The sequence below is a fragment of the Notolepis coatsorum genome, assembly GCF_963971535.1.
Source record: "Notolepis coatsorum genome assembly, chromosome: 18".
NCBI classification, from domain to species: Eukaryota; Metazoa; Chordata; class Actinopteri; order Aulopiformes; family Paralepididae; genus Notolepis; species Notolepis coatsorum.
In genome coordinates, this window is record NC_140182.1 from 5,088,638 (window position 1) to 5,115,391 (window position 26,754).

A 26,754-nucleotide genomic window follows, 5' to 3' on the forward strand; every position below is an offset into this window, starting at 1 on the left:
GAGAGAGAGAGAGAGAGAGAGAGAGAGAGAGAGAGAGAGAGAGAGAGAGAGAGAGAGAGAGAGCGAGTGTATGTCGTAAACAATGAGAAAAAGAGAGTGTGAGCAAGAGAGCCCCCCCCTCCCTCATCCGCATGCGCAGTAGTGCAGAACAAGGTACACGCCACAAAGCCCCGCCCACGCACAGTCAAACAGTCCACGCCACGAAGCCCCGCCTCAAACATACTCAAAGCTACAAAGCCCTGAGCCCTGAGTTGAAAACCACATACGAACACCATGGCACATCCGTGCATGGAACTTCTGCAAACGTTTTCTCAAACTCAGCGGTTTCATCAGCTCAGCAGCATCAGTCAAAACGGTAAGTAGCTTTCACAGATAAATCAATTGTACTTGAGTTATACTTGCATTTGACCTTTTTGAATGTCCTATAGACACCTACATCTACACTCGTGATCTGTCCCTGCTCCCACTTGTCTATTATTTAGATGTCGTTTTCACAATTTCTTTTTTTAAGGAAACATCATATTGTATGTTTGAAGGGTTTCTTGATAACGCTGATAAAGGGTTATGGCCTGCTGTTGTGTGGCAGTGAATGGGTTAACCTTCTGTGTATTGTCGCAGTGAAAGGGTTAACCGTTTGGTAGTGCGGCAGTGAAAGGGTTAAGGTGTGACTCAAACTTGTTTCAACTGGCCCGGATTGTGACGGAGGCAATGCCCTATAAACTCGTAATGCTATACACTGATGAAATGTCACTGTCAAAGAACTAATTTCTCTTGGCTACCCTGTGTGGCTTAATGGAGTTTTTTCTTACCACAATTTTGATACAAATAGTTTCTAATCAATCATATCCAATGCCCCCTTCCCACTTAAAATCTCAAACCAAAAACTATGGCTGTTATCATAGTTAAATGATGCTATTTCCCACATTACAAAAAATGTATAATATGGGCTGAGAAAATTAGAGTGGAGGTGAAGAAGAAATTAGAGCAGGGAGAACCACTCCACAGTACCGGATGGAGTGAGAAGCTATATTATGTAACGGTTGTGAGTGACATCGTCACCTTAAACTTTGATGCCCCGAGGGACGGTTGCCTCTGCCGTTTGTGTGTAACACACAGTCACCTGTATTCACAGATTTATGAGCTGTTCCCCCCCAGGAGGCACTCAGGCAGATATACTGTAGCTGTTCCCCCCCAGGAGGCACTCAGGCAGATATACTGTAGCTGTTCCCCCCCAGGAGGCACTCAGGCAGATATACTGTAGCTGTTCCCCCCCAGGAGGCACTCAGGCAGATATACTGTAGCTGTTCCCCCCCAGGAGGCACTCAGGCAGATATACTGTAGCTGTTCCCCCCCAGGAGGCACTCAGGCAGATATACTGTAGCTGTTCCCCCCCAGGAGGCACTCAGGCAGATATACTGTAGCTGTTCCCCCCCCAGGAGGCACTCAGGCAGATATACTGTAGCTGTTCCCCCCCAGGAGGCACTCAGGCAGATATACTGTAGCTGTTCCCCCCCAGGAGGCACTCAGGCAGATATACTGTAGCCACGCAGGGTGGCATAGTGATGATCCATTCTGATTGGGGGAAGAATAGGTGCGACGATAGTTGATAGTTGACAGGCTGCGAGGAGATTAACTCCGGAGTTTCATGATTTTCAAATTGATATAGAGTACTCTTATCCAAGATGATAAACACACCCTGTCATTAATCCTTAAAATAACAACACTGACTAGCAAAATCTTGATAGAGCCTCACCTTTGCTCTTCCACAGTGGAGGTTGTCCCAGTGTCGGGCTCAAAGTCCAGGTGACGCAGATAGTTTCAGTATTCTGTTTGTTTCTCAATCATTTCGGTGTCCTCTAGTTCTCTACCTCTATCCAGCCTGTAGCATGCAGCGCCGGTGCCCCCTTCCTGTCCTGTTCCTTCTGGGCCTGTCTAATGTCTATCCATCGAATCCTCAGAGATTGCTTGGTGTCTGTCTCTCTCTCTCTCCTCTCTCTCTCTCTCTCTCTCTCTCTCTCTCTCTCTCTCTCTCTCTCTCTCTCTCTCTCTCTCTCTCTCTCTCTCTCTCTCTCTCTCACACTACGCAGTACGCGCATTCCGAGACTCGAGCGGCATTATGACTTGTCATAAGTTAATTGTATATAGAAACAACTCACCAAAATGGCATATCTTTATGTTATGACTGTTATGCAACTTTATCATCACAACGGTCACCTGTCAGCTTAGTTGTCTGAGCACTACAACTCTACAGTCTACAACTGGCCTACACTGTAGGAACACTTTCATTGCTACCTTTGTATGGTCTAAATACACAGGATAGCCAGGGGCGCTACCAGAATGAAAAATTATCTAAATATATCATTTTGGCTGAGCCACTGTTCCTTATGGATTTGAAGGGATGTAGAATGAAAAACCTGCCCCGTTTCTACAAGGGACTGTTAACAGGGTGGGGCTTGTTTTCGAAAGAGAGACTAAAGAACGGTGACTCATTGTACTGGCTTCTGAGGGAGCCGGTGGTTCATGGGACTCGTTTTCAGGGTGGGGCCGAGCCAGCACTGAGGCAAAGGCTGTGTGAGGCAAGAATCTTCACGTTGGGCCATGTGCTGGAGGTGTGCGGTCCCCTTCTTGATAATGCTGCAGGTCTGGCCTCACAGCTGGGCACAAGGTATGTCAGGGTGATGGGCCGTAATTGTAATGGTCAGTTATTGCCTGTTGAAAATAATTATTTTCCTGAGGTGAAACTTTAACTCCTGTCTTTAAATGTGATGGTTGTCTGTTAGAGGTGAGCAGTGCTGCTGATTGCAGGCTGAGCACCATGGTGGGCAAATATGTATTACCTCTTACCTGTGTGTTAAAGTGTTGCATCAAAACAGGCTGAAGGATAGGGTTGACACTCCATGGAGAGCTCATCTGGGCCTACAGGAGGCTCAGAGGGGCTGAATGGAGAGCACTGTACAAACCACTGTTAACTAAAATAGTTGGGGATTTACAGTGGAGAATCTTACATGGTGCAGTTGCTGTGAAGGCTTTTGTCTCTGTGATTAATTCTGATGTTGAAGACACCTGTCCTTTCTGCACAGAGAGGGAAACTGTTTCACTGTTTTTTAAAGTGTGACAGGCTCTTGCTTTTTTTTCAGTTCCTGACCCGCATGTTTGTGATGTTTGATGAACATCTTACTCCAGAGATGTTTATTTTGGGGTACAGGTACAGCAGGAAGAGGAGGTTAAAGTGTCAGCTTTTCAACTTCCTGCTGGGTCAGACAAAAATGGCCATTTATCTAAGCAGGAGGAAAAAGATTGAGGATTCGGTGGTGGTAGATACCACTATCTTGTTTGGATGTATGGTACAGGCAAGATTTAAATGTTTACTAGTTGACCAGCAATGTAGCAGAGTTTGAGATGATGTGGTGTTACAGGTGGGTGTTGTGTACTGTGGAGGTTGGAGTTGGTTTTTGGCTCTGTTCTGATGTGAAGTTTGTCTTGATTTGATTTGCTGTTCTGTGTTTGCGTTATACATTCTGATGTATTGTTGATTGCTGAGTGAGCAAATAAAGTTGTGTTTAAAAATCAAAATATCTTCTGTGCGTCATAAAGGAAGTGTCTAACCTGTCCCTCTCTCTTCTCTCTCTCTCTCTCTCTCTCTCTCTCTCTCTCTCTCTCTCTCTCTCTCTCTCTCTCTCTCTCTCTCTCTCTCTCTCTCTCTCTCTCTCTCTCTCTCTCTCTCTTCTGTACGTCATATAGGAAGGTTTCTTTTTGAGTTCCAGGGCTAAACTCTTCAGCCAAAATGTTGATGACTCTATGATATTCCAGATGCAAACAGAAAGGGATACCATTACATAAAAGAGATGGCACAGGTAAAACATTCAAAACAGCAACTAATGTATTTTCAAGAGAGGTACAAACATTGGACCTTATTCTCGAACGTATAGAGGAATCTGAATCTGCATCTGTTCTCTATGATATAATTTATTGTTGGTTTTATTTATTTCTTACATTGCTTAGTGCGCACATCTAAGAGCCAGTGGAGAAACGGCTTGGTGAGGATGCATAAGAGATGCACCCAGCGCACACACCCATAATAAACCAGGTATTAACTATATATATATGTCTTTATCTATAAACTCATAACATAAAAGACAGGTATTAATTACATAATGTATTTCTCTATAGACCCATAACATACAGTATAATTATGCTAGTTATATTAATAATTAGACCCATAACATATAATAATAATAATAATAATAATAATTTAGGACCTGCTCACAGGTCATCAATTGGCACACATGCGATGCATGCATGCAATTCGTATCTGCGATTAACCCATCCCGTCGTCCTTCCCCCCCAAGGGCAGCCGGGAGCAGACAGGCGTCAACGTGAGCCACGCCAGGGGACCAATCCAAGTGCTCCTGTCCGTCTTCGTCAAGGACGCCACAGCGTTAGCGATCTATTGTTGTGCATGTTTTTCCATTGGGTTTATCTTATCGGGGGGGAAACCCTTACGAGCACGGGGAGAACATGCAAACTCCACACAGAAAGGCCTGGGAGATACCCCACCTGGGTAACTGGCATCATGGAAACCTGGTCCCCAAGTGGGAATCGAACCCTGGACCTTCTTGCTGTGAGGCGACAGTGTTAACCACTACACCACCGTGCATATAAGCCAGGTATTAACAATATATGTATTTCTCTATAGAGCCATAACATATACGCCAAGTGTATGTGATCAATGTAAACAACACGGTTAAAAGGGTTAGTTAAGAGCATATATTCTGGTCATCATTCAAGCAAACATGCACACTTTTAATTACTGCATTGTTGATAGAAAATAGCTTTGAATTTGACACAACAAACTAGTATAAATAAAAGAGTCTGGATCCAAGCTCAATACTTGAATTACTCAGTTTTGTTACGAGGTAAGAGATTGGAGTTCCAGTGGTGGTGGCAAATAAGGAGACGGAGAGGTGTGGTATTGCTCTTCACAAGGTGTATCCTCTTTAATAGGAAAACTCCAGAGCAGCCAGGTAAACAGAAAGACGCAGGGTGTCAACTGAGAGAACAGCAAAACAATAGAAACTAAATAATAGAATACAGACAGAGTACAGGTTACAGCAGCACTTGTCCTGGTACCATTGCGTACTGGTTCTGAGAAGAGTGAAGAGCCGACGAGGAACAGAAGAGAACAGGAGTTATTTAAGGTCTGCATTCCCAACATTCCACATGTACCACAGAGTGACAGCAGCCAAGCATACAGTAGGTGACAGTCAATAATGCAATTACAGAGAGAAAGTGACAGATGTCAGAATGGTAGCATGATTCTCAGGTCTAACAAGACCAGAGAACCCAGAACGTTACAAGTTTGTGTTGTGGTATAAAATTAACTTGGAATGATGTAATTTGTAACTTTGTGTGACCAGAATGCCAAAAGGTGTGGTAGAGCCTGGGGGCAGTTTCAGCCATGAGAATGCTCTCAGGACTGTGACGGCGCCTGTTAATCTGTAGACCGTTTTCGCCTAAATGTACATGCCTAAGTAAATGGAAGATTGCTCCACTTCTGCAAGGTCAATTTGCATGTTCTTGGTATCTAGGAACATCTAGGGACCTGGGGGTATGTATTTCCAGTGTCAGAAATATTGTGTCTGTTACTAGGCTGAGTAAATTGTAATGAAGAAAAGGAGAATATAAATTATGATTTATGATTTTTGCATCTTTGATCAAAAATTGATACGGGTAGGAGAAAATGCTCACTGAGCTCATTCACCACCTTATTGAGATCATGTGTACAAAAAATCGAATCAAATAAATAAAGGGAAGATGATTAAATAGAAGGATTTGTAGATACAGTAATTAATGATAATCGATTTAAATGATAAATTCATATTTGAACTTGACCTTGACCTTATTATGGCCAAATCATACATCTATGGATAGGGAAAATGCTCCTCTTTGGCAGGGTTGATTCTGGATTTAGTCATTTCCTTGCGGTGTTTACGATAATTAGCATTTTCAGATAAATTCGTATTTCCGATAAATCGTATAAAACATCGGTAAAATGAAAATATACACATTGACTACTGTTTTTGATAGGGTTATGGTCTTTACTCTTTGCTACAATTAAAAAAAAAAAACATTAACCTCTTAACATTCAAGGGCCCACATGTGAATGATTCTTTGCCGACCTCTAGTGGCTAGTGTGTGCATTTCTTTTAATACAATATATAGATAGAATTAAAGCCCTATTTGTTGCCTGTCGATTGCCCTTTCAGGTGACAGAATCCGTTCAGTGGTTCTCGAGTTACATGCCGATATGTGAGGCGTGCCCCAAAGTACGCAAAAGTACACATTACCACCCCCGACTCCCGGGGCTCTAGTTCCGTCAATCATTTGGCGATCTCGAAAATCTTTGCACAGGGATGTAGCCAATGAGTGTGGCTTTCCAACGATACCCCATGATATGATAATTGGGGATCTAATACGGTCTCTATTGATCGATTTATGATAAAGAAAAGCAGGGGGTCCTGTAGGGGGACCTTAAGGCTTAACAAGAGACAAAAGAGATGTTAATTCAATCCAATGCCCAACAATGAAAATGGCCAGTTGAAGTGTGATTATCTAAAGTCACATGTTAGCAACAAGTTACAGCGTGTATGAACAGCTGCCATGGAGAGCAGAACCACAAACTGCTCTGAAATTACATACTGTAGACAGGGGTAGAGACTGTTAATAATCATGACATGCTCCAACTGGAGTAAAAAACAATGTTTGGCTTTGATTGGATTAAGACCTCTATAAAGAAACCAAAAAACATATAGATCATTAATGTGACTTATTAAATTAGAAGGTATATTTGAATGTCATTTAGATTGGGAGGAGCATATAACAATATATGATTCTCTCTTTAATTATATATTACATATCTATACATAAGGGTATAGAGTCTGTATTCACTATTTCTCTTTTAAGTGTCTTAAGTTTATTTATCACTGTGAATGCCAATCAGGCAATATAGCATACTGGCCATCGCGTCTCGCTCCTGCCATTATGAGATAACTCGTATCTCCTAGCACCTACTGTGCTCATGAACAAACTATTTGCACCCATGCACCTGACCAGGCCACGCACCAGCGTCCTCCTATATGATGCCGGACATGGTCACACACACCTTCCTCTTTTTTGTTTCCAACATGGACGCTGCAGTGCACTCCATGAACTAGTTGTTATGAAATGCTGAGAGAAATTACACAATGTTGGGTTTTCGCCGGAGATTCACCAGCCCCTGGAATCTTCTCGGCACATCCTAACAGCGCATCAGGCCTGTCCTGGGGTTTCCTTGTCTCGTGACAGCGGATCGAGGGACGTCGCGCGGCGGCTAGCTGTCGGGATAGGTCGCTCACAGGTAGGGCCTGCACTGCCAGGCATTAATGCTAGCATTTGTGATACTGCTCGTTGTCCCGTGAGACAGCCGAGTTGTGTATTGGCACGAGGGGCAGGATATTTGGGAAAACATGGTCGTCATGACTCTGTTTTGGGTGTTTTCCCAGCTATCCTAGTGCGTACGGCTAATGCTAATGCTACAATGCTGGGTCTCCGTTCTTGTTCTCCGCCGAGAGCTGTCTTTACTAAAAGGTCTTCCCTCCTCTTAACCATTCATGCTGACGGTCAATCGGTGTCTAATGTTGGGAGTTTTGACGGGGGCTTGTTTACCATTTCATGGGTGGATGGGCTGAGGCTCAGGGCTGGTGTGCTTTTTGTGTATCTATGAATTGTGTGCGGGACTGGTGTTTTTCTCTGGTCTGCATCCCCTTAACATTTGTGTGTATGGGCTAGCCCATTCTGCAGTGTGTTAGTGGAGTTTTCGTTCATTTATTCATTTACCCCTTCATGGGTGCACACCACAGTGGAGGTTGCTGCATTCCTACTAGTGAGGCAGTGCTTCACTAGTAATAGTCTTTTGTTGCAGCCACCACTGGTGCTCCGTGCTTGTGAAGCAGGTGGCATCAGTCCTTTGCCTGTGACATGGTGGAACGGTGTCCCGCCCGGCCGACGCCATGAGGCAAGTCGGCCCGGCAGGTGGCTGGTGGGCTGTTAAGCCTATACCGCCACGGTATAGAATTAGCAGCGACTAGCAACATTGTTCGAATTGCTGTTTTTTCTGTCAAAAATGGTGTCGGGTCGTGGGGCCTTAGGGCCAGCCGACATCGAAACATTGCGCGAGGTTTTGAGGTTATTAACTTTTGACCTAGCCGCAAGCTATAACCGCAGGGAGGGCTAGTTTACGCTTGTTTACAGACATCTTGGTTGGATCAGTCTCCCCTTGAGGAGGAGAGAAGTTTTTTCCCTCCTCAGGGCTCCCCTCTCCGCAGAGGGACTTTGGTCTTTCCGCAGGAGCACGGGCGGTATTTGACCTAGGCCCCACACCGCCTCACACCGTGCAGCCAGAGGTGAGGGCGTGGCCTCGCCAGCGGCTGTGGCGAGGCCCTCAACCAGCGGCCATGTTTCCCCCACCTGAGGTACCCTGAACACAACGAAAACAGGTGATCGCAAGGCCGACAGCCCTGGCGGCCGAGGGATCGGCTACATTAGATGAGCACGCCCTAAAAAACTGTCGCCGTCTAACTGTGTCTAGCTCGCTCTCCGGTCACCCCCCCCCCCCCCAACACCAGCGGGATAAAAGCTCTGATTTGTTTCCTTTGGCTGCCGGCCGCGTGCCTTCCATGAAGCGCAAGCGGCCCCACGTTTCGCTTCTCATGGGGACAGGGGCTGACACCCAGGCTAGGCCTGGGTCTGTCCGTGAGAATGTTGTGCTGTCAAGCGGCTCCCACGCCACACGTTCTGCGTCTGTGTTTGGTGAGCCTGGTGTTGTGTCTGTCAAAAACAAAGGTTGTCAGCGGGGGAGCTCGAGGCCCTTGGGGTTGCAGCGCGAGTTCCCCCAGCCCCACCCTCGCCAGGCCGGGTATCACGTTAGTGCCTCCCACGGCCGGAAGACCGGCGGTGGTCTGGCAGGCGCACGTGATTTGGGTGGTAGTAATATCACTGCAGGGCTACGGTGTGTAGGAACCCACCCTATCGGGCAATGTGGGGACCTCACGTCTTGCATGTCCAGCTGTAGAACAGTTCCTCAGCAATCCATGCCGGGGAGGTGTTCAGTGGGGGAGCTTTTGTCACCCAGTGTGATGTCAGCTTCCCCTGTATCAAACCGGACCTTTCTGTCGGGTTCCCCCTTGGGTGCGATTGCCTCGTTGGTAGTGTCGGGGGGCGGTATCCCAGCTCCACGAGACGCCCTGCTTGCGCGGTTGGTGAGTCCAGGGTTGGCAACGCACAGCGGGTGGGACCGGGCCGCCTATCTACAGTTTCTGGCGGACCAGCGGCGAGTGGCGGCGGGTGCGCTTGGGATTATCATCACATATGGCTACAGCAGTGCCATATGTCGAGGTGGATGGAGAGAATGCTGAGGCGGGGACTTGTGTTACACAACCCCACCCGTTTTCAGGTTTGGTACAGACCCTATTGTCGGGGTCAACAGCAGTGACAGCTCTGGCCGACGAGATCCAATCTCTGTGGGCGAAGCAAGCCATCGTCGTGGTCCCAAAGGAGGACGTGATGCGTGGCGTTTCCTCCCGGTATTCTCTGGTGCCCGAGAAATCGGTGGGGGGGGGGGGGGGGGGGTCAGACCCATACTGGACCTGTCCCATGGAAGTTTCAGAATGTTGACCGTCTCCCACCTGTTAGACGTTGTCAGGTGGGGGCCTGGTTCTCCTCCATAGGCCTGTAGGATGCGTATTCACATCCCGATCTTCCATCCTAGGGCTTACCTATGCTTCCTTTGCAGGGCTTAGCGTACGAGTACCAAAGGCTGCCGTTCGGCTACTCTCTGGCTCCCCGCATCTTGCGTGGAGACCGCGCTGGGGCCTCTGCGTCGTCGGGGGTTACGAATTGTATTCTGCCCTGGACGACGTTCTGGTCCTTGGCCGGTCAGGGTAGATCGCCAGGTCTCATACCAGTCAGGTGGTGTCTCACCAGCCTGGGTTTTGCTGTAGACTGGAAGTAGAGTTCTCCTCTTCCCAGTCAACGGGTGGAGTACTTGGGCTTTTTCTAAGCTCAAGGTCTATATGGGCATCCCTCTTGGAGCGGCGACGAGTGGTTGGGTTCTCGGCGCGCTTGGGAGGTTCCGTCCTAGGACGGTTACGGCGCTGTCCGTGATGCGCCTGCTGCTGGGGTCCCTCTTGGCCTCCTTCATGAGGAGGATGCAGAGGTGGTTTTTTCCAGTATGGAAATGGACCCGGTGTGAGACATATGGAAGCGGCTGAAGGTTCCCATGTCAGTACTGGGGGACCTCGTCTTCAGGGGAGGGTCTGTACTGGGGAGTCACCTGCGGGGTCCCCTTGGGCAGCAGGCTGTCACACGTCACGGTCTTCACCGACGCCTCCCTCATGGGATGGGGGGGGGGTGGGACGTGTCGGACCAGCGCAGTAGGGGGCAGCTGCCATGCTGCCCGGTCTGCGCTACATTCAATGTGTTGGGATTGAAGGCAGTCCTTCTGGTCCTCAAACGGCTCGACCACCTTGTGGTGGACAAGCGTGTTTTGGTCAGGACGGACAACACGACGTCAGCGCCGTATATTGTCAGACAGGGAGGAGTGCGCTCGCCCCGTCTGCACCGGGCGGCGGTCGGGCTCTGGCTATGGGTGTTCTCCATCTGCTCTGCCTGAGGGCTCTCCACATCCCCGGCAGGGTGAATGTGGGTGCAGGTGTGATGTCGCGGGCGGTTCTCACCCTGACGAGTGGGGACTACGTCCAGACATAGTCGGGCAGGTCTGGGACCGATTCCGTGGCCGTCCGGGATTCTGTACGCTTTCCCCCCCTTACACCTGATAGCTCAGCTGTTGGGGCGGGTACGTCGGGAGCGCAGGACTTGGTCCTGGTCGTGCCGGGCCGGGGCTCAGCTGTGTGGTCCCCGGCCCTGATTCAGCTCTTGGTGGCCTCGCCGAGGCCTATAATTGGAAAACATTCAACTATACCCAGCCCCCCCGTGCCAATACATCGCCCGGTCGTCTCACGAGACAACGAGTAGTATTGAACATGCTAGTACCAACGCCTGTTGGCGTCGGTCCTACCTGAGCGCGGCATGGCTCGACTGCCAAACGCCGCGCGTAATCCATCGGTCCACTGCCAAGAGATGAGGAAAGTTCAGAATAGGACCGACGTTTCATCCGGACGTGCCGAGAAGGGTCCGGGGGCTAGCGTACTTCTGGCGAAAGTCCAACATTGTGTATTTTCTCCCTTTGCTTCATAAGTGCATATAGCAGCTCCATGGATGGAAAGAAAACAGGAAGGGTGTGGACGTGACCACGTCCGGTGTCTTGTAGAAGCACGCACGGGAGTAGGCATGGTCATGTGCTAGTGAGGTGCATGTAAAATTTGTCCACAGGCACAGTAGGTGCTGGAGAGATGTTATCTCATAATGGCAGAGCGAGACGCGATTGGCCAGTATGCTATATAACTACCTATATGCTTATTACAATATACGTCAGGGTCTCAAGATGAAAACATTTACAATCTTTGTTCTGTTTTATCAGTGATCAACAATGGCAGCGCATTCAAAACTACTGTCCAAAATCCTGGACGAGTTAAGAAAGGAGGAGCTGAAGAAGTTCCGGTGGCATTTGAAGGTCCTGGAGGGCTACCCTCCCATCCCGGAGGGCCGGCTGGAGTATGCTGACATACAGGACGTGGTGGATCTGATGGTGCAGCACTATTCTGATGAAGCTGTGAAGATTACAGAGGAGATACTGAAGATTCTCAACAGGAATGATCTGGTGGCAGCTCTACAAGCAGGTATTCATGTCAGCCTCTACCTCTTTTATCTTTGAATAAATATGTGTATGCCTTTAGCGTTCAGTGATTTTCTCTCTTGCCTCTGAGATAGATGTTTAAAGGGACAGTTCACATTTTTAGGAAAACAAGAAAATAATAATATAAAATGTATATCTGGTAGATGGCATTGTTGTTGGTATTCTGCTTTTCATAGATGGTCTCTAGCCTAAATAACTGCAGAGATAGATCCTTGTTGATTGTGCATTATTTCCTTCATATCACATCAGTCCTTCATTCACTATTTGATATGTAATATGAAGGGAATATTCATTCATATTAGAATACTTATTTTGTTAACCCATATCATTCCTTTCATTAATACTGAGAAGAAGATAATGAATGCATGAGTGATGTGGTGCACAATGTTACCTTGTTTTATAAGATATTGTGTCAACTATCTTCTTCAATTTGAATCAGTCTCTGCCCTGCAGCTGTAGCAGGTTTCTAGATGTGTTCAAACTGTCTTCTATGTTTTGTGTGATGTGCTCTAACTTACTTTTTCTTTCTGTTCTGTGTTCTAACTTACTTGGTCTTCTCTGTTCTGTGTTCCAACTCTCTTCTATGTTTTGTGTGATGTGTTCTAACTTACTTTGTCTTCTCGGTTCTGTTCTGTGTTCAAACTGTTTTCTCTGTTCTGCTCTGTGTTCTAACTGTCTTCTCTGTTCTGTGTGATGTGTTCTAACTTACTTTGTCGTCTCTGTTCTGTGTGGTGTGTTCTAACTTACTTTGTCTTATCTGTTCTGCTCTGTGTTCAAACTGTCTTCTCTGTTCTGTGTGATGTGTTCTAACTTACTTTGTCTTCTCTGTTCTCCAGGAGTCCAAGCTGAGACAAGATCAACTGACTCAAAGACTGGAGGCACTGCTGGAGCCTCTGGACCTATTGAAACTGGTGAATGAATCATAAATTATAAATAAATGTATCCTGATGTAGGTGGAGAGGCTCAAGTGGTGTGTTTTGTCATTTCTCTGTCTGCTAAATTAAATTGCCCCCATCTAACTGGTCCAAAATAATCCATTTTACAACAGCTTGTAATTTTAATACAACAAAAACGATTGTTTTAATGGTGGAAACATTAGTATTAGGAACACATTTTTTATCATTGTTTAGAACACATACAGTAGTTATATAGATGCATGTTCCAGTTGTCAAGGACAGAGCACTTGTCTGAATCTGATATCATGGCTAACAAACTAAATATTGCATACATTTTTAGGTATCAAACAGTACAAGGCCAATGTGATGGTCACGCGTGAGCGTATACAGGACGAGAAGAATACGAAGAGACTTCTAAATGAGGGGTACACAGAGGTCTTTCTCAACCATGGAGGAACTGACAATGAGCTCAGACAGATTGAAGCAGCATGCAGGAAACCAAGAACACCAATCAAATGTGATGATATATTTGACAAAAAAATCAAAACGGTCATGACAACGGGAGTGGCAGGCATTGGAAAAACATACCTTGTAAACAAGTTCACCCTGGACTGGGCTGAAGAAAAGACAAACCAAGACATCCATCTTACATTTCTACTCCAATTTCGAGAGTTGAATGACTTGAAGGCGGAGATGTTTTGCTTTGTGGACCTTATCGCTAAATGTACTAAAGGTATTACGAAAGAGCTCCTCACTGAAGTTTTCACAGAATTACAGAATTCAAACAACCTAAATGTTAAAACAAACAAGTACAGAGTTCTGTTCATCTTTGATGGTCTGGATGAATGTCGTCTTCCTTTAGACTTTGTAAACAAGAAGAAATGTACTACTAATGTCACAGAGCCGACCTCAGTAGACAGGCTGCTGACAAACCTCATCAAGGGGAACCTGCTTCCCTCTGCTCTCATCTGGATAACATCCCGACCTGCAGCAGCCCATAAGATCCCTTCTGAGTATGTTGACAGGGTAACAGAGGCACAAGGATTCACTGATCCACAGAAGGAGGAGTTCTTCAAGAAGAGATTCAGTTATGATGTGGAGCTGGCCAGCAGGATCATCTCACACATCAAGGCATCAAGGAGCCTCCACATCATGTGCCACATCCCAGTCTTCTGTTCGATCTCTGCTACAGTTCTGGAGAAAATGCTGACAGACAAAAGTGCCCAAGACAGAGAGGTGCCCAAGACCCTGACTGAGATGTACATCAGGTTGCTGATGTTTCAGTCCATACGAGGGAATAAGTACCATGAAGACCAAGTACCAAGTACCACGTACCAAGACTGGAATACAAAGACCAGTAAGATCATTCTGTCTCTGGCGAAACTAGCTTTTGAACAGCTGGAGGAAGGCAACCTGTTCTTCAAAGAAAAGGACCTGGAAAAGAGTGGCATTGATGTCGAAGCAGCCTCACTGTGGTCAGGAGTGTTCACACAGATCTTAAAAAAAGAAGATGACAGTGTAAAGGTGTTCAGCTTCATCCATCTGAGCATTCAGGAGTTTCTGGCTGCTCTTCATGTCTTTCTTGCATTCAACAACAAAGATGTGGATCTGCTAGAACCATCCTGGTTCTATAGGGTGCTTCTTAAACAACCCTTCTATAACGGTGCTGTGAAAAAGGCCTTACAGAGTGAGAATGGACATCTGGACCTTTTTCTCCGCTTCCTCCTGGGTCTCTCACTGGAGACCAATCAGATGATCCTACCAGACCTGCTGACGAAGAGAAGAAGCAGCTCACAGACTAATCAGAAGACAGCTGAGTACATCAAGAAGATGATCAGAGAGGAACCGTCTTCAGAGAGAAGCATCAATCTGTTCCACTGTCTGAATGAGCTCAAAGATAATTCTCTAGTGGAGGAGATCCAACAGTACCTGATCCAAGGAGAGTTATTCACTGACAAACTCTCCCCGGCTCAGTGGTCAGCTCTGACATTTGTGTTGCTGACATCAGAAGAGAATCTGGACGTGTTTGACCTGAAGAAATATTCTGCATCACATGAGGCTCTTTTGGGACTGCTGCCAGTGGTCAACGCCTGCAGTAAAGCTATGTAAGTGTTCTGTCTAGATAATACCTAGATAATTAAGTGTTCTGTGTAGATACTATCTAGATAAAAAAGTGTTCTGTGTAGATACTATCTAGATAATTAAGTGTTCTGTCTAGATAATACCTAGATAATTATGTGTTCTGTGTAGATAATACCTAGATAATTAAGTGTTCTGTGTAGATACTATCTAGATAATTAAATGTTCTGTGTAGATACTATCTAGATAATTAAGTGTTCTGTATAGATAATACTCCCTTGATTAAATGAATTATTTGTCAGGGATAGTAGCAACAATCACCATCATCATCATTAGTAATTAATTTAGTATATCACTGTTAAAAGTAGAATGTGTAATGTAGTCAAACAGTGACCTCTTGAGCCCTGCTCGGTATTGCACTTTGTTTAAATATTCTGTTTTGGTCTGATGTGTGGTTTAGTAACTTACTGTGCATTTCTCCAGGCCTCTTTTTTGCCAGAGCTTGAGGTGTGGTCAGCAATAGCAACCCAATCCATCCCTATACCCATTCAAACCCAACCTACACATCAGACCAAAACAAAACATGTAAAAGTGCAATCCCAAGCGGGGCTCTCTAGAGGGCTTAGATGTCACTGTTTGATGGCATTACAGAGTCTACCGTTAATATGATGGATGGAATAAGGGACTAGAAGGGTACTCGGAGAGATGTCCGTCCAGGCTACAACATGTATTAGCCTACACTTCATTCCTGTCATGAATGGATCAAGACCCTCCTCTGCCTGCACATTTCCTTCAACTGTGGAATCGCTGTCCCACAGCAGTGCTCACTCAAGCCTTTAGGCACTGAGACGTCTGTGTTAATGAACCATAATAGCGCACCTGATAATTACTTCTACAGCTGTGACTGGTCACGGTTACCTTTATTTATATAGCACATATAAAACCAACCGAAGTTGAACCAAAGTGCTTCTGTAACGGACGTTCTGCCCGTGAATCTTTTCCTGCGTTGTGTTCTTTGTGTGAGAGGCTTAGGGATGAGTCGGCACACGTGAACACTGTTCAATCATTTATTGAAGTGGGCTGCAATGGAGGCCACCTGCATGGAAACGAATGGTGGAATTGCCACAATAGGAAACAGCGTCACATGTGTGCTCTCAATCACGTCTGTGGACAGAGAACACTAATGACTATATTGCCTCGGTGAAATACACCGACTAAGACCTTCAATTGTGCATATTATATAACCACACCGTTCGTACCAACACCATCAAGTAATCACTATCTATCAACATTCAAGTCTTATACAAAATATATATACAACAGTATGAAACACGATATTGCGACGCGCCACAATAATAGACATACCTCTCACGTTGGGTCCGTGTTGCAAACTGAACCCAAACCTAATGAAATGAAAGTTCATTCATGTTCCTCTACTTTCCCCTCTTTTATTTTCCAGGAAAATGTTTCTATTAAGTATTATTGCTACCACTTTATTTTAATTTTCTTTATTTTACATGTTTCCCTGTTTAAATAAATACAAATTAAATGTTTCTGGTTTCCTTCCCATCCATCTTCATTCAGGCTGGGTTACTGTCACCTCTCAGAGAGATCCTGTGAAGCTCTGGCCTCAGTTCTCAGCTCTACCTCCTCCAGTCTGAGAGAGCTGCACCTGAGTGAGAACAACCTGCGGGATTCAGGAGTGGAGCTGCTCTCTGCTGGACTGAAGAGTCCACACTGTAAACTGGAGACTCTCTGGTCAGTATTATATTGAGACACATTTTACTCAAAACAAATCAAACAGAATATTGTATAATGGTTCATTTGTAAAAACAAAAAAATATATACAATATATATATATTGGTGTTGTTACGATGCTGGAATGTCTAAATATTCCTGGGAAAATATTGATATTCGATACCATGAGGCCCTTTTTAATTTATTAGCTTCATATACATCACTTTCTTTGATGTTCAAATACAGCTGGTAGGGTTATGGGCTGTGAGTGTGTTGTTTTCATTGTGTGCTGAACGTCTCAGCTTCTCTAATACTTTCAGATAAATATCACTATTTAAACATATTTCTTCTCATATGTTAGATTAGGTCTTAAAAAAATTATTATCAATATTGAAAAATCTATATATTTTACAACACTATATAAGAACAAATTATTACATTAAGGCATTTGTAAACCTAAAACCTGGGCGGGCCTCCTGAGTATAGGGCCTAAGTATGCTCACTGGCTGGTACAGTGAAACAATGCTTGCTCACACTGTGTGCACGCCTGCACGGGTGTAATTCATTCCTAATTCACACAACCTCATATTGTGGTTGTTAATGAAAGTTCATTCATGTTCATCTACTTTCCCCTCTTTTATTTTCCAGGAAAATTTTTCTATTAAGTATTATTGCTACCACTTTATTTTAATTTTCTTTATTTTACATGTTTCCCTGTTTAAATAAATACAAATTAAATGTTTCTGGTTTCCTTCCCATCCATCTTCATTCAGGCTGATCAGCTGTAACCTCTCAGAGAGCTGCTGTGAAGCTCTGGCCTCAGTTCTCAGCTCTACCTCCTCCAGTCTGAGAGAGCTGCACCTGAGTGGCAACTACAAGCTGCGGGATTCAGGAGTGGAGCTGCTCTCTGCTGGACTGAAGAGTCCACACTGTAAACTGGAGACTCTCTGGTCAGTATTATATTGAGACACATTTTACTCAAAACAAATGAAACAGAATATTGTATAATGGTTCATTTGTAAAAACAAAAAAATATATACAATATATATATATTGGTGTTGTTACGATGCTGGAATGTCTAAATATTCCTGGGAAAATATTGATATTCGATACCATGAGGCCCTTTTTAATTTATTAGCTTCATATACATCACTTTCTTTGATGTTCAAATACAGCTGGTAGGGTTATGGGCTGTGAGTGTGTTGTTTTCATTGTGTGCTGAACGTCTCAGCTTCTCTAATACTTTCAGATAAATATCACTATTTAAACATATTTCTTCTCATATGTTAGATTAGGTCTTAAAAAAATTATTATCAATATTGAAAAATCTATATATTTTACAACACTATATAAGAACAAATTATTACATAAAGGCATTTGTAAACCTAAAACCTGGGCGGGCCTCCTGAGTATAGGGCCTAAGTATGCTCACTGGCTGGTACAGTGAAACAATGCTTGCTCACACTGTGTGCACGCCTGCACGGGTGTAATTCATTCCTAATTCACACAACCTCATATTGTGGTTGTTAATGAAAGTTAATTCATGTTCATCTACTTTCCCCTCTTATTTTCCAGGAAAATGTTTCTATTAAGTATTATTGCTACCACTTTATTTTAATTTTCTTTATTTTACATGTTTCCCTGTTTAAATAAATACAAATTAAATGTTTCTGGTTTCCTTCCCATCCATCTTCATTCAGGCTGTGGAGCTGTGAACTCTCAGAGAGCTGCTGTGAAGCTCTGGCCTCAGTTCTCAGCTCTACCTCCTCCAGTCTGAGAGAGCTGCACCTGGGTCACAACAACCTGCGGGATCCAGGAGTGGAGCTGCTCTCTGCTGGACTGAAGAGTCCACACTGTAAACTGGAGACTCTCGGGTCAGTATTATATTGAGACACATTTTACTCAAAACAAATGAAACAGAATATTGTATAATGGTTCATTTGTAAAAACAAAAAAATATATACAATATATATATTGGTGTTGTTACGATGCTGGAATGTCTAAATATTCCTGGGGAAATATTGATATTCGATACCATGAGGCCCTTTTTAATTTATTAGCTTCATATACATCACTTTCTTTGATGTTCAAATACAGCTGGTAGGGTTATGGGCTCTGAGTGTGTTGTTTTAATTGTGTGCTGAACGTCTCAGCTTCTCTAATACTTTCAGAGAAATATCACTATTTAAACATATTTCTTTTTTTTATCCACTTTTTCTCCCATTTTCTATATTTTTCTCCCATCCCAATTTCGTATCATCCAATTCAACCCTCCCCCGTCACGAACGCTGTTTCTTGCCTCCCACAAGCCGGCTGCAATGTGGACTAAGTCATACAGAGCACAAGTCCCCTCCGGTACTTGAGGTAACAGCAGTCGCATCTTTTCACCTGCGCAGCTCGATCTCTCAGTGGCGAGGAGTAACGCGTGGGAGGCTCACGCTGCCCCCGACACTTCCTGATTCTACTGTGCAGGCGCACCAACCGACCTGTAGGAGTCGCTGTCCACAACGCCCGATCCCCACCCATCAGTTGCCCACCCCCTGATACGGCCAATGTGTATTAGTACGGACGACCAGCTAAACTGAAAGCAAATGTGGAGCGCTGGGTTCAAACAGGCAAGCCCAGCGTCTCTGCATTCGTGGCGAGCGCCTTGCCCACTACGCCACATAGCCGCCCCCTATTTAAACATATTTCTTTTCATATGTTAGATTAGGTCTTAAAGGGGAACTATCTTATAAATGGCCTTTTTCAGTGTTTAGCATTGTTTCCTAGCTATGTGGACTTATATTAATATGATCTATGTCTCTAATTCTCATATTGGCGCATTCTTCCAATTCTCCTCTCACAATATTCACCCTCACTGAACTGAGTCATCTGAACATGTGCTGATCTGTGATGTCAGAGAGACACCGCTGCATGATAACGTGGCCCTGTAGCATCAGGCCCCTGCACCCCAGGCCACATCAGAGAGACTCAGCTGCATGATAACGTGGCCCTGTAGCATCAGGCCCCTGCACCCCAGGCCACATCAGAGAGACTCAGCTGCATGATAACGTGGCCCTGTAGCATCAGGCCCCTGCACCCCAGGCCACATCAGAGAGACTCAGCTGCATGATAACGTGGCCCTGTAGCATCAGGCCCCTGCACCCCAGGCCACATCAGAGAGACTCAGCTGCATGATAACGTGGCCCTGTAGCATCAGGCCCCTGCACCCCAGGCCACATCAGAGAGACTCAGCTGCATGATAACGTGGCCCTGTAGCATCAGGCCCCTGCACCCCAGGCCACATCAGAGAGACTCAGCTGCATGATAACGTGGCCCTGTAGCATCAGGCCCCTGCACCCCAGGCCACATCAGAGAGACTCAGCTGCATGATAACGTGGCCCTGTAGCATCAGGCCCCTGCACCCCAGATGCCACATCAGAGAGACTCGGCTGCATGATAACGTGGCCCTGTAGCATCAGGCCCCTGCACCCCAGATGCCACATCAGAGAGACTCAGCTGCATGATAACGTGGCCCTGTAGCATCAGGCCCCTGCACCCCAGATGCCACATCAGAGAGACTCGGCTGCATGATAACGTGGCCCTGTAGCATCAGGCCCCTGCACCCCAGATGCCACATCAGAGAGACTCGGCTGCATGATAACGTGGCCCTGTAGCATCAGGCCCCTGCACCCCAGGCCACATCAGAGAGACTCAGCTGCATGATAACGTGGCCCTGTAGCATCAGGCCCCTGCACCCCAGGCCACATCAGAGAGACTCAGCTGCATGATAACGTGGCCCTGTAGCATCAGGCCCCTGCACCCCAGGCCACATCAGAGAGACTCAGCTGCATGATAACGTGGCCCTGTAGCATCAGGCCCCTGCACCCCAGATGCCACCAGGCCACACAGTGGTTTAGGAGCCCAGCCTCAAAACGGCTCGAGATCTTGAGGTAGAAAAATGCTGTTTTTGAGGACTTGATTAGAAATACAAAACAATGAATTAAAAAATATATATAATTACAGAGGTGTTCCATAAACTCACAGGAATTGTGTAAAAGTGCCCAAATAGTGAAAGAAATAGTAAAATAGGTCCCCTTTAAAAAAATTATTATCAATATTGAAAAATCTATATATTTTACAACACTATATAAGAACAAATTATTACATAAAGGCATTTGTAAACCTAAAACCTGGGCGGGCCTCCTGAGTATAGGGCCTAAGTATGCTCACTGGCTGGTACAGTGAAACAATGCTTGCTCACACTGTGTGCACGCCTGCACGGGTGTAATTCATTCCTAATTCACACAACCTCATATTGTGGTTGTTAATGAAAGTTCATTCATGTTCATCTACTTTCCCCTCTTTTATTTTCCAGGAAAATGTTTCTATTAAAGGGGAACTATTTTGCTACAGGTCCAGCTCCAGGTCCAGCTGCAGGTCTCTCCATATCTCAACATTATCATGCAGCGGTGTCTCTCTGACATCACAAATCATCACATGTTCAGATGACTCAGTTCAGTGAGGGTGAATATTGTGAGAGGAGAATTGGAAGAATGCGCCAATATGAGAATTTTGAGACATAGATCATATTAATATAAGTTCACATAGCTAGGAAACAATGCTAAACACTCAAAAAGGCCATTTATAAGATGGTTCCCCTTTAACCATTATTATTATTATCAATATATATTGAAAAATCTATATATTTTACAACACTATATAAGAAGAAATTATTACATAAAGGCCAGCTCTGTAAATCTATAAATAAGATTGTAAAATGTTTTGCAAGTATAATACTCATTTTATTATTACTATTCAGCATTTTGTTCTAAAAAAGAGACAGAGGTTGTGTGAGAATGGGGTTTGGCGGAGCCCAATAGCAGAACACAGGAGAAGAGAGAATGGAGCGTTTTAGGGTGTTTTAATGTTGTTCCCCAAGCAGACAGTGTAACAGCAGGAATGTGCAACACACAGGTATAGGAATGTTCTTGGGGGGTGAGGACAGGTGCACTCCCTGTGCAGCACGGGGCAGAAGACACAGGTCTGTGTCGTGGGTGAGAGCAGGAGCACTCCTTGTGCAGCACGGGATGTCCAGGTAGCTGGTGTACTGGAGCGGAGGTCCTGGGCACATGGAGAACAGGGGTTCTGTCAAGGAATAACAACAAGAACAGGTTTGCAAGGCTTAGGTTGCGTCGTCGTACCTAGGTAGCTAGTTTAACACTACGATGAGGTCTGGACAGGATCTGCAGATAGATGTACCGTCTCGTTGATCAGGGGATGAGGTACAGCCGTGTTGATTGATGAGCTTGGCAGCGTGTGAATCCGGGGGAAGGGGTGCTGCCCATATATGGGTGTGAGGCTTCCGTTGTGAATGTGGGAGTGGGTGAGGAGGAGTGAAGAAGGCTCTCGCCGTGATTATGACAGGTTGTGGTTTAGAACTCTTAAAACACACAATTATGTTTCTGAGTTTTATAAGGATTATCTCAGCCAAAAGACAAACTCAGGAAGACCTTTTAGCCTTCAAATCATATGAAGAATGACAACAGGAAATGATCATAGCTGAAGAAAAGGTGTAGAGGTTTTTCAATGGAAATGTTTTGCCTTCTCTTTTCACCTAAGGTGGAAACCTGGAAGATTCACACATTATTATATTGATGGAGACTGGAGCTAACAACAGTGGCTATAATGACACTGAGCATATGCGTCAAGCTAGACTAGCCTATACAGTAAATGTAGGTTTGCAGTCATGAACTCCAAGCAAAAAATTGTCAAAAGTAAATAAAAAAAAAAATTATTATTTACCACGTGTTAGTATTAGTAACGCTGAACTCTCCACTAGGTGGTAGTATTGATTAAACTGTACTTTGAAGAAGTCTTTATTGCACGCATTGCAACTTAGTCATGCAGCGACACACACATGCGATGGGACACATAGGAAACACACACACTGTCGATGACATTTTGTCTCTCCACTTGACCTATCCCGCTGTCCTTCCCCCCAAGGGCAGCCGGGAGCAGACATGGGTTGCGGTGTGGGGCCGCACCTGGGGACCAATCCAAGTGCTCATGTCCATCTTTGTCAGGGATACAGCAGTGTTAGCAATCTGTTCTGCATGTTTTTCCTTTGGTTTTATCTCTTTTTCTGGAGGGGAAACCCTTCCGAGCACGTGGGATGACATGCAAACTCCACAGAGAAATGCCCGGGAGATACCCCACATGGGTACCTGGCAACCTGGTCCCCAGGACCTTCTTGCTGTGAGGCAACAGTGTTAACCACTACACCACTGTGCTGCGTCATTGTATTAATAATGCTGAACTCTCTGCAGGCTGTCAAGCTGCGGGGTTACTGACGAAGGCTGTGATGCTCTGGCCTCAGCTCTCAGCTCCAACCCCTCCCACCTGAGAGAGCTGGACCTGTGTGACAATAGGAGTATCTCAAGAGACTCAAGAGAGAAGCTGTTGTCTCTTGGACTGGACAAACTCAGGTATGTATACTGTTGTTTAGCTCTGGACCAATACATTGAACAGTGGTTTTAAATATAAAACGACCAGTGGAGGGTGATTACAAAGTCATTTCCACAGAGCGGAGATTGTTCTGGTCAACAATAATAGATTTAGTGTACATTGGAATATTTTATCTATTACCTCATTTTCTAAATGGAATTATATTTGTAATTATGCAAAGAATAGTTTAATCAGACAGGTTCTGCCTACAGTGCTGAATGCTGACATAGGGTGTGTGTTGAGATGACCTTGCAGCCTGTGGTCATGAGATGATTCGGGTATTTTTTTCAGAAGAGATTGTTTCTTCTTCACATAAGGTCTCTTTCACACCTATAGTTCGGTAGATTCAGGGGTGAAGTTGCAACATTGTTGCATTTTTTCTTTCCACTTTGCCAAGCGCACCAAACGTTCTAAACAAAGCCACGTGATCATGCAGGTCAGCTCTTTATTGGACATCATTTTTAATCCCATACCTGCCAACATTATGCTGTGAAAAAGGGGCTTCAAGCCTACAGGAATATTTTTCATTTCTGTAGTTTAGTCCTCATTCCTTGTCATCAGAGGCTGACTGTGCACAGAGGCACAGAGGAGATTTTTACTCTGGGTTGCCAGGTTGTGCGGGAATAATGAAACGTTGTGTATAAAGGGGACGATTTCTCCACCCAATCTGGCAACACATATCCCCCCATACAAAGCCTGATTTCATTCATGTCACTATACAACTTAATTAAAAATATTTTTTGGTAAACAGGAGATTATATAACCTGATGCGCCAGATGGTTTGTTACACAGAATCTTATGATCTCCTGAATCCAGCTGCATCACAAGATAAGAGAATATATGAGTACAAAATAATCATGTGATCTCCCATTGAACAGATATGGCTGGTTTAATAATAAAATAATATGTCAATCACAATCTGTTCTTTTTGGCTCTACAGCCTGAACTACGCTGGACAGCGTAGCATGAGGTGTGTGTGTCTCCATCAGATGTGTGTGTGTGTGTTAGATAATATATGTGTAAGAGTTGCCGTGGTTACCACACTACCACGGTAACACAATCACGTCACGTCTACCACAGAGTCACACTGATCACCGCTTCACCTGTTTTTCACCGGTTTATTTTAGGCCTGTTGTTTATGTTTCAATTTCGGATTGTAAAAGTAACGTACGTGTGTGTGTGTGTGTGTGATCAGATTGTGAATTTTAGGAGGAGACAGCAGGGGACACACACCACTGAGGATAAACAGGGCTACCGTGGACAGGGTGAGCAGCTTCAAGTACCTGGGGGTCCACATCTCAGAGGATCTGACATGGACAACACACATAGACTCAGACGTAAAAAAGGCGAAGCAGCGCCTCTACCACCTGAGACAGTTAAGGAAGTTCAGAGTATCTGGGAAGATACTCCAGTCCTTCTACTCCGGAGCTGTAGAGAGCATCTTGACTGGAAACATCACTGCCTGGTATGGAAACAGCACGGCACAGGACAAGAAGGCCCTACAGAGAGTGGTGCGCTCAGCCGAGCGTACCACGGGTATTGCACTACCACCCCTGCAGGTCCTATACAACAAGAGGTGCAAATCCAGAGCCTGCAGAATAATGAAAGACCCTCACCACCCCAACAACAGCCTGTTCAAGCTGCTGCGGTCAGGCAAACGCCTGCGAACACCAGCAACTAGGACAGAGAGACTTCGGCTCAGCTTCTTCCCCCAGGCCATCAGAGCCTTGAACACTGAACTCTCCACACACAAGCACACATGAGCACACACACAACACACACTGTACACGCTCACACACTAGCAGCCACTTTAACATGAGCACACACACACTCATGCTGCACACGCTCACACTTATGGTCACTTTACAAAAGGAAAGGTCACTTTAAGAATAGTATAGTATAACTTGAGATTGTATAATATAGCATTGTATAGCAGTGTACATAAAGACCCAGTGCCTCATCCGTATCACAGGACCTAGCATGTCCTACCATGCTCTGTAAATAACTCATGTACAGATACCGATATGCCCTACTTTGATTACTTGTATTATTGCACAATGTCGTTCTATTGGATTCTTATTATATTATTATATTTTATTATTGTATTATGCACAATCGTTGCGGGGCAAGATCCCCTGCATTTCATTGTATACTTGTATGCCGTGACAAATAAAACTCTTGACTTGACTTGACTAGACTTGATTTAGCACATGTTAACTATATTCAAGGAAAAATATCTAAGTCAGTAGCAATATTGTATAAATGTAAGGATATATTAAACTACAAAGCCTTGCACATAATTTACTGCTCACTTATACTTCCTTACATTTCTTACTGTGTGGAAGTATGGGGGTCGACATTTAAAAATACAGTAAATCCAATAGTCGTACTGCAAAAGCGGGCCATTCGGAACCTTTTCAAGGCTGGTTACTATGAACACACAAATCCATTGTTTATAAAGTCTCATATTATGAAATTTAATGATTTGGTTTACTATAAAAATATGCAAATAATGTACAGAGCTAAAGCAAAGTTACTCCCAGGTGGGGTGCAAAGGTTTTTTTCAACACATGAAAGAAAATATGATTTGAGAGATATTTGTAAATTTACTGTTCAGAAAGCTAAGAAAGGGATTAAAAGGAGGTGTATTTCTATTATTGGGGTTAACTTGTGGAACAATGCGGATATACAGTTAAGAATGAGGAAAATCGATTTTGGTTTTTAAGAAAAAGGTTTGTAAAGCAATTTTTGAAAAATACAAGGGTGAATAACACTGTTTTGTTTGCTTTTTTTCTTTTTTCTTTTAGAATACTGTTTTGGAATCTACATTTTTGTATTTTTTATTTTATTCTTTTTTAATGCTAAATTTTGAAAAACTACAAGGGTGAAAAACACTGTTTTGCTTGCTTTTTTTCTTTTCTTTATAATACTGTTTTGGAGTAAAACAAAAAACAAAAAATAAATAAAAATTGGTAAGAATATAGGACAGGCACATATAAGCACTATGCTTCAGTCTGTACCTTTTTCAGTCACTGTAAATAATCAAATATTGATAAATGATGATGTATATTGTACTTTTTTTTTATGACTGAAAAAATAAAAACTACTACTACTACTACTACTATTTAGCTCAGGCTGGACCCCAACACAGTGATTTAGCTCAGGCTGGACCCCAACACAGTAATTTAGCTCAGGCTGGACCCCAACACAGTGATTTAGCTCAGGCTGGACCCCAACACAGTGATTTAGCTCAGGCTGGACCCCAACACAGTGATTTAGCTCAGGCTGGACCCCAACACAGTGATTTAGCTCAGGCTGGACCCCAACACAGTGATTTAGCTCAGGCTGGACCCCAACACAGCACACAGAACCCTCTCTGAGGACAACAGGGGAGAAGGACCAGTCATATCCTGATCACCACCCAGACAGGTTTCAATACTGGAACCAGGTTCTGTGTAGAGATGGTCTGACTGGCCGCTGGTACTGGGAGGTGGAGACGATGGGTTGTTATAGCAGTGACCTTCAGAGGAATCAACAGGAAAGGAGATGGTGGTGACCAGGGCTTGACGTTAACTTTTTGGCTCACTAGCCACTGTGGCTAGTGGTTTTCCAAAGTCACTAGCCACTCAGCATTTTCACTAGCCAAAAATCCCCGCACTCGCGCCCCCACCCAAAAGGTTATAAATATAGGTCATTTCTTCT

The 26,754-nt window shown here is 44.6% G+C and overlaps 1 protein-coding gene across 4 annotated transcripts; it reads left to right on the forward strand.

Annotated features, from left to right (window-relative positions):
* The first annotated feature begins 246 nt into the window (after positions 1-246).
* On the forward strand, positions 247-25,239 carry LOC311245636 (NACHT, LRR and PYD domains-containing protein 3-like). 4 transcript variants are annotated; one of them, XM_084335556.1, is made up of 12 exons: positions 247-355; positions 3,742-3,854; positions 4,003-4,087; positions 4,350-4,667; positions 11,576-11,834; positions 12,688-12,762; positions 13,088-14,852; positions 16,411-16,584; positions 17,337-17,513; positions 18,264-18,437; positions 22,875-23,033; positions 24,248-25,239. In XM_084335556.1, the coding sequence occupies exons 5-12, from the start codon at positions 11,585-11,587 to the stop codon at positions 24,252-24,254; spliced, it is 2,781 nt and encodes a 926-aa protein (XP_084191682.1). In that variant the 5' UTR covers positions 247-355; positions 3,742-3,854; positions 4,003-4,087; positions 4,350-4,667; positions 11,576-11,584; the 3' UTR covers positions 24,255-25,239. The 4 variants fall into 4 exon arrangements, with proteins under 4 accessions (XP_084191682.1, XP_084191684.1, XP_084191685.1 ...); XM_084335558.1 differs by having other exon boundaries at positions 4,355-4,667; XM_084335557.1 differs by lacking the exon at positions 247-355 and adding an exon at positions 2,570-2,665.
* Positions 25,240-26,754: the final 1,515 nt, after the last annotated feature.

Excerpts from the sequence above, each read along its gene's own strand:
- LOC311245636 (XM_084335556.1), top strand. The coding sequence starts at position 11,585 with ATGGCAGCGCATTCAAAACTACTGTCCAAAATCCTGGACGAGTTAAGA. Across the intron at positions 11,835-12,687 it reads GGTGGCAGCTCTACAAGCAG|GAGTCCAAGCTGAGACAAGA; the intron begins GTATTCATGTCA and ends TCTGTTCTCCAG. Across the intron at positions 18,438-22,874 it reads TGTAAACTGGAGACTCTCGG|GCTGTCAAGCTGCGGGGTTA; the intron begins GTCAGTATTATA and ends AACTCTCTGCAG.